The following is an 18,137-nucleotide window of genomic DNA, read 5'->3' as shown; positions in this document are numbered from 1 at the left end:
AAATCTCAAAATGCTATTATTATCATTATCTATGTCTTTTATGACTTTATAGATTCCCTTGGTCTTTGCCTTCCCAGGCTGAAGAAGCCTAGTCTTTTTTACCTGTCTTCATAACTGGTCTTCCTTCCTTTCAATACGGCTGCTTGCTTTGGTCACCAGCCACCGATGGTGACAAGAACGCTGGCTTTGGAGATGAGGAACTCGGGTTCAAATCTTGATTCTGCCAGGAATTTGACCTGTGTCATCTTAGGCAAGTAACAACGTGGGCCTCTGTTTCCTCGCCTGGAAAACCAGGGAGTTGAAATAGATTGCCTCAAAGGTTACTTCCAACTCTAAAGCTCTGATCTGGTGGTCTGGTTCTTCCTCTGGAAATCTGAGAGCTTGTATCCATATCTGTCCATGACTGCCTCCCTGCAGTCTATTTTAGGAGGCAGGGAGGGTAGGGGATGGCATGCGAAGCAGGGGCAGAGTTGTGATTTCCTCATTGTGGGGAGCTGCCTGTGTGCACGCTCCCTTCATCAGCACAGATCTGCAATTCTTCTGTCACTTGGACAATAACCTCGAGCAGTAACCTGGCCGCTAAGACATTAAGTGACTTGGAGTCACATGGTTAGTATGTGTCAGAGGCAAGACTTGAACCCAGATCTTCTTGACTCTAAATCTAGTCTTCTGTTTACTATGTCATGCCGTCTTTCTACAGCAACCATGTTCCAGATTTGGAACGTATAGTAATTTCAGCTAACAGTAAGAGGGACATTTTAAAAATCCTTTTTTTTCCCCTTCCAAATGTGTACTCTGTGTCCTTGAATACTAAATGTTGTCCCTGGAAGGAAGGATAGCAATTCTTTCCAACTTTCATAGCCAAGCTTTGCAAGCTAATCCTGGGTGGCCCGGGTTAGCACTGCTTGAAGTAAAGGCCCTGAAAAAAGGGAACTTGTGTGTTCCCCTGTGAAAAGAAACAACCTTGGGCTCAAGAAGTAGAAGTCTTTTTTCCCCTTCTTCCCATAAATCTTGCCTTATTTCCATCCATAATGCATGGGGAACAGAGCCTCATCTCTCAGGGGTCCTTGCCTGAAGTGTGTGTGTGTGTGTGTGTGTGTGTGTGTGTGTGTGTGTGTGTGTGTGTGTGTGTGTGATTTGTTTCCTTCACTGTCTTTTTTTTTTTCCAGGTACCTGGAAGGAAACCATTTAACAACTGTACCCAAAGAGCTATCCGCCCTCAGACACCTGACGCTGATGTAAGGAGCCTGGGCCTGGGTGGAAACTCCATGAGATGCTTATTTTTGCCCCTGCACTGGGAGGTAGCTCAGTGGGCCCCATGCTTAGAGGGATAGAGACAGCCACAGAGTTTTGTCCCTGCTTCACCATAAGGGACCGGGACCAGTTACGCACCAGCAGGACTCGTCAGGTTTAAAATACCTTAACACTTGATAGGGTATGTACTCCTCCCCCTCTTTCCCTTCCCTAATCCCAAGCACATAGTCTAAAATGAGCTGGAAGAGGTACATGAGAGTCTGTCTTTAACTGAGTTTCCTCCCTCAGGAAAGTAACCAGCCCTGGCATGCTTCTCTGTAGATATGCACAACTCTTGAGTGAAGACCTGGGCTGCCCTGTACTAAGGCAGACAGAACTGGGTTGGTTTGGTGTGCGGTACTGGGGAGAGGTAAAGCCCGTATACTCGTTCTGGTAGTTACTACTAAATATTCTTGGAGGCTCTTCATCTTCCAATGGCCCCACAAAAATAGGGCCTGTGTAGGTCAGTCAGCTTGAGGTGGAAGGAAGGTACTCTTTGGCAGGGCTCTTAGCATCTGGCAAATGAGATCCCATCTTCCCCCTCTCCTCAGAAAATGACCTGTGGAGGAATGAATGACTGGGAAGTTAGACCTGGAAAGAATCAATCGTTTAACATGAATCAATCAATCATTTATTGAGCCCCTGCTATGTGTCAGGAACCGTACTAGTCACTGGGGACATTAATAGGAAGAATTAAATAGCCCCACCTCCAAGGGGCTCACATTCTAATGGGGGAGACGTCAGGTTTGGATGTGTGTATGTATATATGTATGTGTGTTTGTTTGTGTATACACGTGTATCTATGTGTGTATGTATAAATCACACGTACATACATACATCAGCTAGGTGGCTCAGTGGATAGAGTGCTGGGCCTGGAGTCAGGAAGACTCATCTTCCTGAGTCAAATCTGGCCTCGGACACTTACTAGCTGTGTGACCCTAGGCAAGTCACTTAACTCAGTTTGCCTCAATTTCCTTATCTGTAAAATGAGCTGGAGAAGGAAATGGCAAACCACTCCAGTGTCTTTGCCAAGAAAACCACAAATGGGGTCACGGAGTCAGACGCAACTGAAACCTCCAAGCAACAACAAGGAGATATGTATATATATATATATATGCTTGTTGTCTCCCCCATTAGAATGCATGTTCCTTGAGGGCGTATATGTTTTAAGTATATTCATGTTTTATATATATGTCTATATATACACATACAGACATATATTTGCTTATCATATATAAAAATATATAAAAAACAAATAAATATAATAAGAATAAATACAAGTACATACAAAGTAGTTCAGTACAAAGCAACTTAGGAGGGAGAACACTGACAACTGAGGGGAGCAGGAAGGGTTTCAAGCTAAAGGTGAAGGCTTAACTCACTTGTTCTTTAGTGAGGCCTGGCTCCTAGCTCAGACTTGCATTTTGCCTCTGAATATCTCCTACAGAGGACCTGGAACTCCCTCCCAAACCCATGACTTCACTCTCTGTTTAAGGGAATCTGATGAACTGGGATTTGGGGGCAGTTGTAAGATCCTCAGGTAACATGCGTGAAGGACATTTGGAAACAGCCTATAATGAGAACGCATGGGCGTGACCTTTGGCTACAGTGAGAAGTGGCCATCAGAAATGACTGGTCCAGAGCACCAAGGGTAGCTGTAACTCTTCTGTTGTGCTTTTCTTCTCTAGTGACTTAAGCAATAACAGCATCAGCATCCTGGCCAATTATACCTTCAGCAATATGACTCAGCTCTCCACACTGTGAGTAGCACAAGCTAGCATTTGTCACCGAGCCTATGGCCCTTCTTTTCCTTTATTTTCCCTTAGATCTGTATCTTCTCTTTCCTCTCCCTATCCACCCCCACCTATAACGTATAGTAGGCTAATGACCATAGAGCTTAGGCATTTATTCAATATAGTTCAACTCAACAAACATTTGTTAAGCACTTTCCTTGTGTCAGGCTGAGCAATGGGTGTTAGAGATAGAAACATTTAACAAAAAAAAAAAGAAGAAAATAGCCCTTGCCCTCAAGAAGCTGACATCCTACCCAGGAAACCAACTGGTACTCAGATACTCAGATGGATCTGTGATCTCTGTGGATATTACCTCCAATGATTTAGATGAAAACACAGCTATGTGGCTGCCCAGCCATGGGTATGTCCATGTCCTTGGGGTCTACCCAACATCTGCAGCCCTTCCTCTCCTTTCTCCTGGTATCTCAAGAATATTAATGGACCCTCTGCCATTTCAGTCGAGGTGAGCCTAGACATGTAATCAGCATCAGAGAAAATCAGTAGATATTTGTATTCAGTTTTGTAATTCCTCCTATTTAGTTGAGGGTGTTTTCCCCACTCACAATGACTTTTCCTGCCTGATTACACTTTGTTCAAGCCAGTCAGCTTTTTGTTTTTTTCAGTTTGCTTTGCATGTCTTGAGTGCACACCACTTGAAGGCAGAGGCCAGTAGTCCTAGAGGCTTACTCAGTAACGAGGAGGAAACTGACTTGTTGTGCAACCTTAGTGATGACTAACCCACAAAGTCCATGACTTACCTGTGGATAGCCCACGACAGATGAACCAACAGACTGTTACAATCGTGTCTTTTTCTCCCTTAGCATCCTAAGCTACAACCAGCTGCGGTGCATTCCAATCCATGCCTTTAATGGCCTGCGGTCTCTTCGGGTGTTGTGAGTATCCCCTAGCAGGCTAACAGGAGGGTTGACATTTGGTTCCATCTGACTGGGTGGCTAGCCATGGAATAATCTCATTTCATTCTTCACCCTGGTAGCTCAGTACCCTCCCTAAATAAATTGACTATTTGCAGAAAGAGGTGACTCTAGGCTAGTCTAGACTAGCCTAAAGGAAAGAACCTTGTTTCAAAACACAGCTTAGGAGTAGGTAAAAGTTGGGGGTCACCAGTGGCCATTCCAGCTCCTGATATCAACCACTACCATTGTAACTATCATTTACATAGCACTTGAAGGTTTGCAAAGCACTTTACAAGTATTATCTCATTTAATCCTCAGAAGAACCCTGAGAGGTAGGTGCCGTTATTGTCCCTATTTTATAGATGATAAAACAAAGATAAGTGACTAACCCAGGGTCACACAACTAGAAAGTATCTGAGGCAAAATTTGAACTCAGATCTTCCTGACTCCAAGTCAAGGGCTCTATCTACTATGCCACCCTGAATTTCTATTATTATGATTATTATTTATTATGCCTGTTATCATTTCTGTGTCTTCTTATCTTAGCTTCATATTGTTAGGAACAGCTCACTGGCACTTCCAAACCTATTAACTGGATGCCCACTCGAGCCTGTGCACGATGACATTAGTGAAATGGATCCCCAGTAGCTGTGCCCATTCAGGGCGCTCCAGATTGATGTGATTTATTGCAGCCCACAAAACTCTGGTGTCAGCTACTACTCACGCCACGTGTCATCTGCGTGGTTATTAAAAATCAATTCTCCAGAGGGGAAGAAGTGCCCAGGACTGACAGCGTGCAATCTGTTATTGTCACTTATTTATTATCCACGTTCTCAGGAGAGTTTCAGAAAAGAAAACATCAGCAAAACAATTTCCCCATTTCCAGCTTAACACAAAGGAAGAAAAGTGCATTGCGTTGGCCAGAGCTGAGCCAGAGTGCTCCCTCACTCCACTTGTTTCTGAGTATTCTTCCTCCTTGCCAGTTATTCAGGTGGCTCAAGTGCTGTCGGCCGAGCCCCATCAGATGTGGATGGGGTGTGTGTGTGTGTGTGTGTGTGTGTGTGTGTGTGTGTGTGTGTGTGTGTGTGTACAGGCAGAAGAGACTGGGACGTCTCAGTGGTGCTCTGCGTGATCCACTTCCATCCCATCCAGGGCACTCTCCTGCCTGTGGCACTTTCATCTCCTGCTCAAGCTTTGGCTGTCTTGTATTCTGTGGACACTAATCCATACGTACATCTTCTCCCCAACCCAAGACTTTTCAGCAACAGAAAAATATTAGACCTGGGACCTTAGAGATAATCTGACCCAATTTCCTGATATTATAGATGAAGAAACTGAAGCCCAGAGAAAGGAAGTGATTTGCTGAAGGTCACCTTGTATATTAGCACTCATCACGGCTGACATTATGTTTTTTTTGCAAGGCAATTGGAGTTAAGTGACTTGCCCAGGGTCACACAGCTAGTAAGTGGGAAGTGTCTGAGGCCACATTTGAACTCATGTTCTCCTGACTCCAGGGTCCATGCTCTATCCACTGCATCACCTAGTTGCCCCCAGGGCTGACAATAATAAAGCATCTTAAGGTTTGCCCAGAGCTTTACACAATTTCTCTCGTTTGATCCTCACAAAAATTCTGTGATGTAGTCACTATAGGCATAATTACCCCCATTTTACAGATGAGGAAACTGAAGCTTAGGTGAAGGGACTTTCCCACAGACACTCAGCTAGAAAATATTGGAGCTGGGATTTGAACCGATGGTCATCTACATGGAATTCCCAGGCCTTCCACTGTAATTCCCTCTTTACCACACTGCTTTGCACATCATAGTCAGTATTTAAGTCAGGTTACTCTCAGTGTTGTGAGGCTCTTAGGTGCATTTTAAAATTAAATATACTAGTTCTTACAATATGGAGAGGACTAAACCTGTGGCTTCGTTGGAAACTCTCAAACGCTCTCTGCCAATGCAGGTAAGCAATTCATAGTGGAAGGGAGTTACCTAGAGCAACAAGAAGTAAAGTGACTGGCCTAGAGTCACAGCCACTATGTGTCTGAGGTAGGATTTGAACCCAGGGATTCCTGGCTCTGAAGCTGGCTCTTATCCACTATGCTATGCCATCCTTGAGATGAAGTAAATACCCAGAAAACAGCCCTGCTGGAAATAAAATGCAGAAGGTGGATACATTGATATTGGCCAGGGAGATAATTGGGTAAAAAGGTGAAGTGAGGGGGAGGACATGAATGCTGATTGTCCCAACCAGCCCCCAAAAGTGTGCTCTTAAGGATAGGGGAGTCCCTTTGTAATCCTCTTGTCAAGAGACAGGGCTGGCCACTGACTTAATAACTATGCCAGCTGTGATTTCCCTTTTTTGGTATATGAAGTTATGTTTGGGGAGACACCCAGAAGCTTTACTACATGATGACCTGAACGTACCAGCTTCTGGACAGCATCACCCCAAAGGCATGTTCCAGAGCTAAAATTACATACCATCCCTCACACCTCTTTAGACCTTCCAGCTCTTCACTAGGTTTCTGGTCTGTCATAACAGATGAGTTCATAAGCACCTGAGAAACTTCATCCTGGATCGTCTTAGGCAGCTGGATGGTGCAATGGATAGAGCTGTGTGGCCCTGGGCGATTCACTTCACTTTTCTGTTTCCTTATCTTAAAAGGAAGGCATTGGATTCCACGGCCTCTAAGATCCCTTCCAGCTCTAAAGCGATGATACTATGACCACCATAGTCCATCCACATCAGATTTCTGACTCTGATTGTGATAGGGTTAGGGTTACCTTCCATTATATTCTCAAAGATGAGTCTTAACTGAACCCTGACCTTCCCTAACTTGCCCTCAGCAATGCATTGTCAGTCATAAGCAGAGAAACTGAGGAGGAAGTTCTAAGACCCTGAAAGAGTCCTCCTTTGCTCCGAGCCACTCACTCTTGAGGGTGGAGGAGGACACTGCGAGGAAGAGAATAGATGGATGCTGAAGCCTTCCCTGCGTGGGCTCTTGCTGCCTTTCTACTTGCTAGCTTTTGCTTGGTGTTGGGTTTTCAAAATCAGAATTTCTTCTTTGGGGATGGGGGAGCAGGGAGGGAGGTGGCAACGAGAGGAGAGAATCTGCTGACCGAGCAATTCTAGGCAGCTTTGTGCCTGTGAATTACAGTCTGTTACTGTGTAGAAAGTTTATAGAGTTCTCAGCAGCAGAGCTAATATATGGGTGTGTAACCAAGAGAAGTCACAGCACCAAAGCTGCCTTCGGGTCATTCAGTGTTTTTAAATTAATACTGCCTGTTCCCCTCCAGGGGCCCAGGTCTCATTCGGAAATGATTAACAGTGTGGCTAAAGTTCATTTGCAAAACAGTGAGGAGCCTTTAAGCCATCTGGGTAAATGGCATGGAAGGGCTTGTATGATCCATAAATAATCAGATGAATTGGGGAATAAGTGACTCCTATAAAAGCATTGGAAGCATCCCTACTCTGGCCTCTTCTCCATCCTTTTAAGAAGTAGCTAGGCCCTCTTGGACAGTGAGTAGATACGCGTCCACTGCCACCTACTCCATCATACTAACTTTACCCAGAGATTGTTGCCTGGGCTGGAAAGTTTTGTGGAAAGTTATTGACTTGCTACTTAAGGGGTCCCTTGGAAACTGCGTTGTTGGAAAGGAGTGCAGCAAAGCCTCTTGTCTTGATATGATTTCAGAACCCTTTCCAAACCCATGTATTTTTACATGCACTAATATGTCATAGGTGAAAACCAAATGCACTTTCATATTTGTCCTAGAGAAAAATAGATTGCAAGTTCATTGGATATTGTCATGTTTATAGTTCTGCTGTCAAGCCTAATGGTTTATTTTAACTAAAAATATCCATGCTTTATCAAGGTGATTAGTGCATGGATGGTTGGGGGTTTTTTTAAATTCATTTCTGTAATTGAATGTTCTTACTGATGGTTACTAAGTTTGAAATAAGTTAAAGAGGAAAAAAATCATTAATTCCCACTATTAAGAACTTTAATCATTGTTGTAAGTGGTGGGTAGTGCTCACCAATAAATGAAAATGTGTTTGAAATTTCAAATATCTTACTTTTCACGAATATGACCTATGTTCACCCATCACTTGCATAATCAAGGTACATGCATTCTTACTTAAACCACAAATGATTCATCCTTTACTACAGGACTGACTAAAAGATTAATTGATTTAATTTGATTTAAGAATTTGCTAATTGTTCTTCCCTGCTGAGATTTTAGCCCCTGGCTATAAGGTAGTTACATCACATGTGAGTATGAATACATAATCAACTGTCAGATGTCTACACTGATAAAGGGTAAAATAAGTAAGGGAAAAAAACTAGTACCTGTATTATCCAAAAATAACTTCTAGTTCCTTTGGAATGCAGTCAAAAAGATACACTCAGACACTGACATGGATCTGAGTCTTAAGTGCAATCCGACACAAATATCTGGATATCTAGAGTTTTAGGTTCAGTATAGGAACAACTTTGATAAATTGAAACCCACATAGAGGACGGCAACAACCAGGCCTCTGAGAGGCCTGGAGAACACACTCTACAGGGATCACTTGAAGGGATTTATAACCTGGGGAAGAGAAGACTTCTGGGTCTCATGGCAGCTATCTTCAGATGTCTGAAGGACTGTCACATAGAGAAAGGGTTACATTTGTGCTGGTGGGCATCAAAGAGCAGAAGGAGCAACAGTTGAGAATTACAGAGGGGTAATAAACTTGTGTTCAGTATAAAGACAAATGTAATAGTGAGGGCTAAGTCAGAAGGTAATAAGTTCCCCATCACTACAGGCATTTAGATAGAGGCTGAATGATCATTTGCTGGAAACGTGGAAAAAGAAATGTGGTAGAAATTGAAATAGATGCCCTCTAACGTCCTTGCCAATTCTGAAATTCTGTGGTTTTGATATGCACAGAAACTCAGCTATGTGACCAGGCCCAGACTTTTCTTGGCTAAGTCCATTGTCAGGGCAAGGGAACCAGCCACAAGGCAGAGAGTGAAAGTCTTCTTGTGTTGTTATGGATAATCTACAAAGCAAATAAGTCACTGCATATTGTCAACAATTTGTTTTCTAAGTGTGTCACAGCTTTAATCTGAATGTTTAGAAATAAAAGGTCTTCTCTTAGAGTTTTCTCTCCAGATTGGACAGCTTGTCCAAACTTAAACCATGTAGGTTGTCACTCAGCTTGTGAGAATCTCCAGGTAGGAAGAGGTCCTGCAATCTCCATTAACGCCTGAGTCTCTCTTAATGTATCCCAACATTGCAGTCAGTACCCCTTCTAGCTGCTAATAGAGGCTCATATTGAGCTTGAAGGCCACTAAAACCTCCAGATGTTTTTAACAGAAAAAAACTTGTTCTCTAGCTATGTCTCTCTCCTCTTGAGTTGGTGAATTTTATTTTTTGAATCCAAGTATAGGAATATAAGTCATATTTATCCCCATTAAATTTCATCTTTTTGGATGTGGTATGATATCATAACCTCTCAAGATCTTTTTGGATCCTGATTCTGGAATCCAATGTGTTAACCATCCCTCCTTGCTTTGTGTCTCCTACAAATTTAATAAGATTTTGGCTTGGAGAGTTTCCTGAAGCAGGGAAGGCGTCAGCGGCTAGTATAAACATCAGGGTTTCATATAGAGTGGCAAGATGGAATTGAGCCACATATATACACTTCATGGTAGCTTTCTGCCCAGTTTGGGGTGGCTAGTGGAATTTGTAGCTTTCAGAAATCTGATGAAATTCAACAAATCTTTACTAAATATTAACTATGTGCGAATTATTATTTGTCTTAGGTACTTGGGGGAGATACGAAGATTTAATAAACCCTTGTGGAGTCTGTAATCTGGGAGGGGTGGGCGTAGCCATGCAAATAAATGAACAAAATAGAATGTGAGAGCAGCAGCCTAGAGACACAGAAAACTATGAAGGTCAGAGGAAGGAAAGATCATCTTTAGGTAAGGGAATTGGTCAGAGCTTCATAAAAGGTATAACATTGGAGCTGAATCCTGGAGATGAAGAGAATGGCTTTAATTTCATCTGATTTTGTTGATACATTTTGTTTTACATCGCATTCGTTTAAAGCTATTCCTCCCCTGCCTCTTTGTAAAGCGCTTTGCGAACCTTGAAGATATTTACACAAATGTTACCTAATTATTATCGTAGTTGCTGTGTAATGAAGATTTAACAATCAATCAATAAACAAACACTTAAGCACCTTCTGTGTGCTGGAGATACAAAAAGGAGGCCAAAGACATTCCCTGCCTTCAAGGAGCTTACAATTTAAGGAAGAAAAGAAAGAGGAAATGAAATAGGTCAGCCAAACTAACCCAGCACAATGACAACACACTTAATGCCCCATAACCTTTGTCTCACACTTGACAATAAAAGGAGGGGGGTGCATTTTCTTAACCCTTCCTGGGGGGCCAACTTTGGTCATAATTCTGAAACCATTCAGCTTGAGGCTTTTGTTCTTCCTGTTTACAGAAAGTAATCTTTCTGTTTACTTCTTTTTTCTTGTACTCATTGGTGTATTTCTTTTCCTGGTTCTGATTACTTAATTCACCTAAGTCTCACAAGGCTTCTCAGAATCCCTCACATTCTTACATTGCAGTAATATTTTATTGCATTGATATATATCTAATTGTTTAGGGATCGATGGTATTTCAACAGGCAAATTCAATTTAACAAAGTCATCAAACATGTATCATTTACCTTCTACATGCCTGGTACTGTCCTAGATGATAGGGATGCAAAACCAAAAATAAAACAATCCCTGCCCTCAAAGACTTTACATTCTACTGGTAGAATATAAACAACATCGGTTACTGAGGCAGGTAGGTAAGGTGCTGGTCTTGGAATCAGGACAACCTAAGTTCAAATTCTGCCCCAGATACTTCCTAGCTATGTGACCTTCAGCACGTCAGGTTCTTTCAGCCTAAGTTTCTTCATCTGTAAAATGGGAATGATAATAGCACTTACCTTACAGGCTAGCTATTAAAAGGTACAAAAGCATTTAGCATCTCTTAAGTACCTCCTATGTGCCAGGTACTATGCTAGGTGCTAAGAATACAAATTTAAATAATGAAACAATCCCATTCTTCTAATGGAAGAGACAACAAGAACATATATACGTATGTTCAGAATAAATATAAAGCAAAGTACTAAAATATAGCCCTTTTGAGAGGGTGCTTGGGGGGAGGGGAGGAAGCAAGAAAATCGTCATATAGAACATGGTGCTTGGGCAGGACCCTAAAGGAAAAGAGGTGGAGATGAGGAGAGAGGCCTGGGGAGCAAGCCGGTGCCAAACCCTAGACACAGAAGACTTCAAGTCCTATGTGAGGACCAAAGTGAAGCTAGTGTACAGAGGAGGGAGTAATTAATGTCCATTGAGGCTGGAAAGATAGGTTGGGGCCAGGTCATAAATGACTATTTTTTTTTCTCTTTTTCTTTATTTAATATTTTATTTTTCCCCAATTACATGTAAAAACAATTTTTAACATTGGTTTTCAAAATTTTGAGTTCCAAATTCTCTCCTTCCCTCCCCAAACCCCTCCACTGAGAAGGCAAGCAATTTGATATAGGTTATACATGTATAAATGGCTTTAAAAGCTAAACAGAGGAATTTACATTTATTTGTTCCTAAAGGCAATAGGGAGCCACTGGAGTTTACGGAATAGAAGAGCTACGTGCTCAAATCTCCACTTAAGAAAGCTCACTTTGGCAGTGATGTGAAGAGAGCACTGGGGCATGCTGTTTCAATAACCTAAGTGGGGGTTGATGAGGGCCTGAGCTCTGGCAGTGGCTGAGTATGTAAGAGACAAGGGATGTGAGAGATGTTATGGAGGTAGAAACAGCAAGATTTGGCAACGGATGAGATGTGTGGGGTGAGGTTACAGTTCTGGGAAATTACTGGAAGAATTGTGCCTTCACAAAAATGGGAACATTCAGAAGTCAAACAAGTAAATAGAAAGTGTGCCTGAAGTTACACAAAGTAATTTCAAGAGGTCCAGAGCATCAGCACCTGTGGGGATCATGAAAGGTCTCATGTAGGAGGGAGCACTGTGTTATGAATAAAATGAGGGATTCTATGAGGTGATGAAGAGGCAATGCATGCCACATAAGGGGGGAGCATCTGTACAAAAGGATAGAGGTGAGAAATGGAATTTTTGGTAGGGATAAGAGACAGTGGTGAAGATGAGATGGAGGCATAGAGAAAATGGTTGGATTTTAACGTTTCAATTTATCCCTTTTCCAGAACTCTTCATGGCAATGACATTTCCAGTGTTCCTGAGGGCTCATTTAATGACCTGACCTCTCTTTCCCATCTGTAAGTAGCGACTCTCCCCTCCCTTAGTCCCCTTTCCCCCCTTCCCCTGCCCTTTGCTTCCCCACTTACACACACACACACACACACACACACACACACACACACACACACACACACAGGATTAGTTTATCTTACCGAATGAATGCATTGAGCCCATTTCTAGACTGTTAGTTTACTAACCTATATTTAATTTTGCTGAGCTGAGAGGCATCAGTAAGTGCCTTGCTGAAAACTCACCTTGTCATTGTTTTACTACCCTCACTCTCATGGAGCAAATGTGTTTGTGAAATGTATGCCAAAAGCCTCAACTAAATGACTTTTTGAGAAATGTGCACGGGGAAAATGGCTGTTATTAATGACCCTCATTGTTTTCTGTGAGGTACACTCCTAGCATTCTCCTATCTTATTCCCTCTGTTTTTATTGTGACCTCCATAAGGACCCCAGGGAACTTCAGACTTGGACCATCCACAGGCCAGTCCCTCAGCCTCCTTAGCCAGAGGTTCTGGTGCCAGAGGTCTCTGAAAGAAAACAAACAATCTACTCTCTGTCTGAATCTTCCTTTGAAAAGGATGAATCTTTGTTTCCCCTCACCCAGAGCCAGAGACCTCTTAGGTTCCTTCTAGCTCTGACATCCTATGATGCTTTAAGTAAATTTAGGCTTTTTTTTTAATTATAAAGCAATTCTCAGGGAAGAAAAGAATGATTTTTCAGATCTCCATGGCTAAACTTATGAACCTTGGAAATATAAGAATATGACAGCTAGGAATCAGGGAAGGATCACACTGCTGATTTCTGTCTTCCCAAGAACTGGATGGGTTTCTGCACACTTCAACTTAGTTTCCTATACCTTCTTTCTGCCCCACAGAGGCAGGGGCTGAGGTACCTATTCTACAGAAAGATTGAGACCATTTTCACATGAGGTCCCACAGCAAGCAGTGGCAGAAACTAGGAACAAAACCTAGATTTCCTGATAGCTACCTCAAGAGTCTCTCCATTGCTCAGCACTAAACTCCCCAGTTTTTGAAGTTTGGGCTCTTCAAGCCGATCCTTTAGACACCTGTATGTGTATGATTCTAGAGCTCACTAGGAACGTGTGACCCCGTCTTTATTAGAGCTCTCTCTACAGAATGGATTCCCCCATAAACACAACAAATATGGGAGAAAGACTGATGCCTAGGCCAATTGAGGTTCAGAAATGCTTCCTGGTAGTGAGATGTGATCTGAATGGTAAAAAGAAGAATGGAATTCTGCAAGTGTGGGGAAGGAATTTTCCCAAGTTGGAGGAGGAACTTGAAACAGAGGTTCTGGGATGGGAGGGTAATCAGGTGGGGCAGGGACTGTTTAGGGGGGTAACAGAGGCCTTATTTCTCCACTTATCACTGCCCCAAACCCCAAAAGACTTACCCACTTTAGCAGCTAAAAGCACACCAGTGTATGTTAAGAGAAGCTAACACTGAGATGGCTCCTAAAATATGGGACATGTGCCAAGAAGATGGAAGTCAGGAAGACCTAATAGCTGGTACTGCTGCTTCTTCAGGGCCCTGGGTACCAACCCCCTGCACTGTGACTGCAGCCTACGCTGGCTTTCAGAGTGGGTGAAGGCAGGCTACAAGGAGCCAGGAATTGCCCGCTGCAGCAGCCCTGAGCTCATGGCAGACAGACTCTTGCTGACAACACCCACCCACCGCTTCCAGTGTAAAGGTAGGAGGTGGGCCCTGAGACTAAATTGCAGACCTGCCCCTCCTTAGGGTCTCCATGTTGTCCTTCTTCAGCCATCCTCTTGCCCGCAAGTGTTCTATCTTTCCTCTGGAGCCTGCTTAGCTCCGCTCCCAAAATTGGGCATCTGGCCCATCTGTGACTGCATAAGCCAATACCCTTTCTGTTCCATAGGCTGGGAAGAGACGTCCTTGAAATTCACACTGAAATATATTCATCTATTTCCTCATCCTTCTTTTCCTTAACCTTCCCCTTCTACTTCCTCTTAATCCTCCCCAAAATAAAAAAGGAGGACTCCTTGGGGCTTTTAGGGAAAGGAGGTGCCTGGGTACATTTCCAGGGAGTCATCTCGACCACATAAATGCCTTGTCATGTTCTGGCCCATGGCCATAAACCTAGTCCTTTCTGATTTCCTCCTCACCTCTCAAGCTGTTGAGGAATTCAAAAATGTTTCTTGACACTCTTCTCCCCTCAGATTTTTACAAACCATTCAGTACCTCTCCTGACCAGCCAATCTTTATGAACTGGAAAGAAGGAGAGAAACAAAGAAAAGGAAGGGGGAAGAAAGTGGGGTGGGGAAAGAATAGCAGGCACACAGATAAATACATGTCAGAGTTGGGTTTTTTCCTCCCAAAAAAAAATAGATGGTAGGTTTTTTTTCCCCTCCAAATGGAAGAAATCTCCCAATCTGTCTACGTCCTTGCATGCCTGTCCCCAGTGTCCCAAATGTGGCCAAGATGACAGCCAGACTCTCTATTCATCTTTTTCAAGGAGAATTTTACATTGCCCTTTTCCATACAATTTGTTTTAACTGAAATAGAGGGGAAGACACTTTGTTGTCAATGCAGTGCATTGGGATTCAGGAGGCCTCCATTGAGACCAAGAGAGGAGGAGACTTACCAGTGGCCCTGACCCCTGCTGAAGTTTGGAAAAGTTGCATTGATTTTTATTTTGTAAAAAGCTCATTTTTCATTCCTCTGTCTGCACCTGGAGCCTCTGAGGCCCAGAACCACAGAGACTTGCTGGAATTAAGGAGTCAGAAAGAGACAGAGAAGAGCCATTGATCCCAAGCTTACAATCAGGTTTGCCAGTCATGTCTTCACTTGAGAATGTCAGACAAGCATTAGACCTGATCGCAGCCCAGGGTCTATGCTCTTCTTGGTAACCTCTTCTTCTGCCTTGCTCCCAATTAATCATAATAAAGAGAACTAACATTTACATGGCATTTTAAGGTTTGCTAAGTGGGTTACATGTATCACCTCATTTGGTCCTCACAACCATGTGAGGTAGATGCTATAATGATTGTCCTCATTTTACAGGTAAGGAAACTGAAGCACAGAGAGATTAAGTGACTTGTCCAGGGTCACATAGCTAAATAAATATTTAAATTAGGATTAAAACTTAGGTCATTTTGACTTAAGTCTAGCACTCCATAAACTATGCCATCTAGCTGCCGAGGAACTGAAATAAAAAATGAATTAAGATAATTCATATAGCTCTAGAACGGTTAAAAGTTCTCTTACACTAAATGATACCTCTTTTCAACAGACCATCATCATAATTGCCTTCTTTGATAACGTTACCTCCTTTATTAAGAGGTATCATTGTGCAGTGCAGGAAGTAGGCAAACTAGGGACCCAAGGACTAACCTCTACCTGTTTTTGTAAAGTGCTTGAGTATATCTTTATTTAAAAATGTAAAAATCATTCTTAGCTCCCTGGACATACAAAAACAAATGGCACGTCAGATTTGGTCTTCAAGGCATAGTTTGCCGACCCCTGCTGTTCTGAGATAGAGACTTGGAATCAGGAAGAAGTTTAGATCCCACCAACACTTGCTAGTTACGTGACCTTGGACAAGTTTTTGTTGTTCAGTCATTTCAGTTTTGTCCGACTCTTCGTGACCCCATTTGGGGTTTTCTTGGCAAAGATGCTGGAGTGGTTTGCCATCTCTTCTCCAGCTCATTTTACAAATGAGGAAACTGAGGCAAATGGGGTTAAATGACTTGCCCAGGGTCACACAGCTAGTGTATGAGGCCAGATTTCAACTCATTCCGGACCATGCACTCTGTGCTGTATGGTGCCACCTAGCTGCCCTTGGACAAGTTACTTATCTCAGCCTGGGTTTAGTCATCTATAAAGTGAAGGGATTGGACAAGATGGCCTCCAGCGTGAAGTCCACCAGAGTTATCACAGATCCTGAGAGTATGTCAAGGCAGTAAACACTGTTCTTGTGGAGTACACACCTACAGTCCCTCCCTCTGACTGCCTTCCGCCATCAATCAACTTTGCCTACCACAGTCTGGCCAAGGCTAATGGCATGAAGGTGGGGAAGCTACAGTAGTAGGAGCCTGGGAGGTCCGAGGTGGGGTAAATCAGGAGCCAGCCGGGGCGGGGGGAGCAGATGGAGTCCAGGCACAGAACTTCCTGCGTTATGAAAAGAGTGTTTCTAATTACAGTGTATTGTTTGCAGATTAGCACTGAAATCAGATCAGACTAATTACAGTAATTAATTTGACTGCAGAAGTGTTTTGAATGATTTCCTACTGTGATTGTTTCATCATCAAGCAGCAGCTGAATTAATGGAAACTTTCCTGGGGAGGACTCTTCTTCCTGAATAAAACCAAATTAAAACTGGGGCTAGAAGTTGGCTGAAAGGATAGTGGGGTTGCAGCAAGACAGGGCAGAGGTTGGCAGTGGGGCAATAAGGTAGGCAGAGATACTTATGTGAAATCCTTTGGAGACTCTGAATACTTTGTGATTTTGGCTTCCCAGGCCCGGTGGACATCAGCATTGCAGCTAAGTGTAACCCCTGCCTCTCTGGTCCATGCAAGAACAATGGGACATGTAGCCCGGATCCGATGGAGCTGTATCACTGTTCCTGCCCTTATGGCTACAAGGTACCACCAGGAGGACTTTGTCTTCCTCTTCCCTACCCACTCCCCCACCATAGTCTCCTTACTGTCTTAATCCAATGGAGTGCACTTCCGTCCAGCCCTCAAGTTTCCATGATAAATCTTGATCCACAGCCAATCTCAAAACAATGGTTTCACCTTCACTCAGCCCAGGCTCACCCACTGAATCTTTAACCAGGAATACTGAGAATGCACAAAATAGAGGCATTTGCGTTTCATGTCCTTGCCTTTACTCATCCTCCACCCTCTAAATACACAATACAGTGAGGAAGAAACTAGACATAGTTATTGAAAAAAAAGAAACAGTAATGATAACTGGCATTCATAAAGTACTGTAAGGTTTGCAAAGTGCTTTTTCTCATCTGAGCTTCACAGGTTTATTGATTGATTATTGACTGATTGAGGTACATATTGCAATTTACTGATGGGAAGCTAAGGTTTGAAGAGGTTAAATGATTTGCCCAAGGTCTCAGAGTCAGAATCAAGAAGTGAACCCTAGGTCTTCTTGACTCCATATCCACTATTCTATGCTCTGTGCCAGATGTTCTTCCAGAAAGGAGAAGGGCCGCCATGTGGAAGTAGGATTAGACGTGTTCTCCTTGGCCCAAAGGGAAAGAACTACTGTAGGACCAATGGGTAGAAGTTGCAAAGAGGCAAACTGAGGCTTGATATAAGGAAGATGCCCTAGTAGTTAGTGAGATAGATGAGGACATCAGGGGATGGCAGGTCACCAGAGGTCTTCCAGCACCGCCTGTATGACCATTCATCAGGGATGCTGTGGAGAGCATTCTTCTAGAGGTGTGAGATGTAAAAATGGTAGTTATCAGTATTATTATTAATAATATTTAATATTATGCAACTCTTTATACCTCCCTAGCTCCTAGGGCACAATATCTTTCGCATAGCAACACATCAGTGTTGATGATTTGATCTTTACAACAACTCTATGAGGAAGAAAAGTGTGATGATGATGGTAGATGTAGCTAGCATTTGTATAGCCCTCTAAACTTTGCAAAGTACTTCACAAATACCATCTCATCCCTGAAAGATAGGTACAGTTATCATCCCTATTTTACAGATGAGGAAACTGAAGCAGACAGAGGTTACGTGACTTGCCCAGGGTCCCACGGCTAGTAAGCATCTGTGGCAAGATTTGA

General features: G+C 43.0%; 1 protein-coding gene across 1 annotated transcript in view; it reads left to right on the top strand.

Annotated features, from left to right (window-relative positions):
- Window positions 1-18,137, top strand: part of SLIT3 (slit guidance ligand 3) — a 784,753-nt gene that overhangs the window by 708,196 nt on the left and 58,420 nt on the right. Inside the window, 6 exon segments of the mRNA XM_020992330.2 lie at window positions 1,170-1,238; window positions 2,982-3,053; window positions 3,908-3,979; window positions 12,278-12,349; window positions 13,888-14,051; window positions 16,841-16,965. Coding sequence (XP_020847989.1) covers window positions 1,170-1,238; window positions 2,982-3,053; window positions 3,908-3,979; window positions 12,278-12,349; window positions 13,888-14,051; window positions 16,841-16,965 — 574 coding nt within the window.

This window comes from Phascolarctos cinereus, unplaced genomic scaffold (genome assembly GCF_003287225.1).
Source record: "Phascolarctos cinereus isolate Bilbo 61053 unplaced genomic scaffold, phaCin_HiC Scaffold_2;HRSCAF=192, whole genome shotgun sequence".
NCBI classification, from domain to species: domain Eukaryota; kingdom Metazoa; phylum Chordata; class Mammalia; order Diprotodontia; family Phascolarctidae; genus Phascolarctos; species Phascolarctos cinereus.
This window is presented reverse-complemented; position numbering and strand designations above follow the sequence as displayed.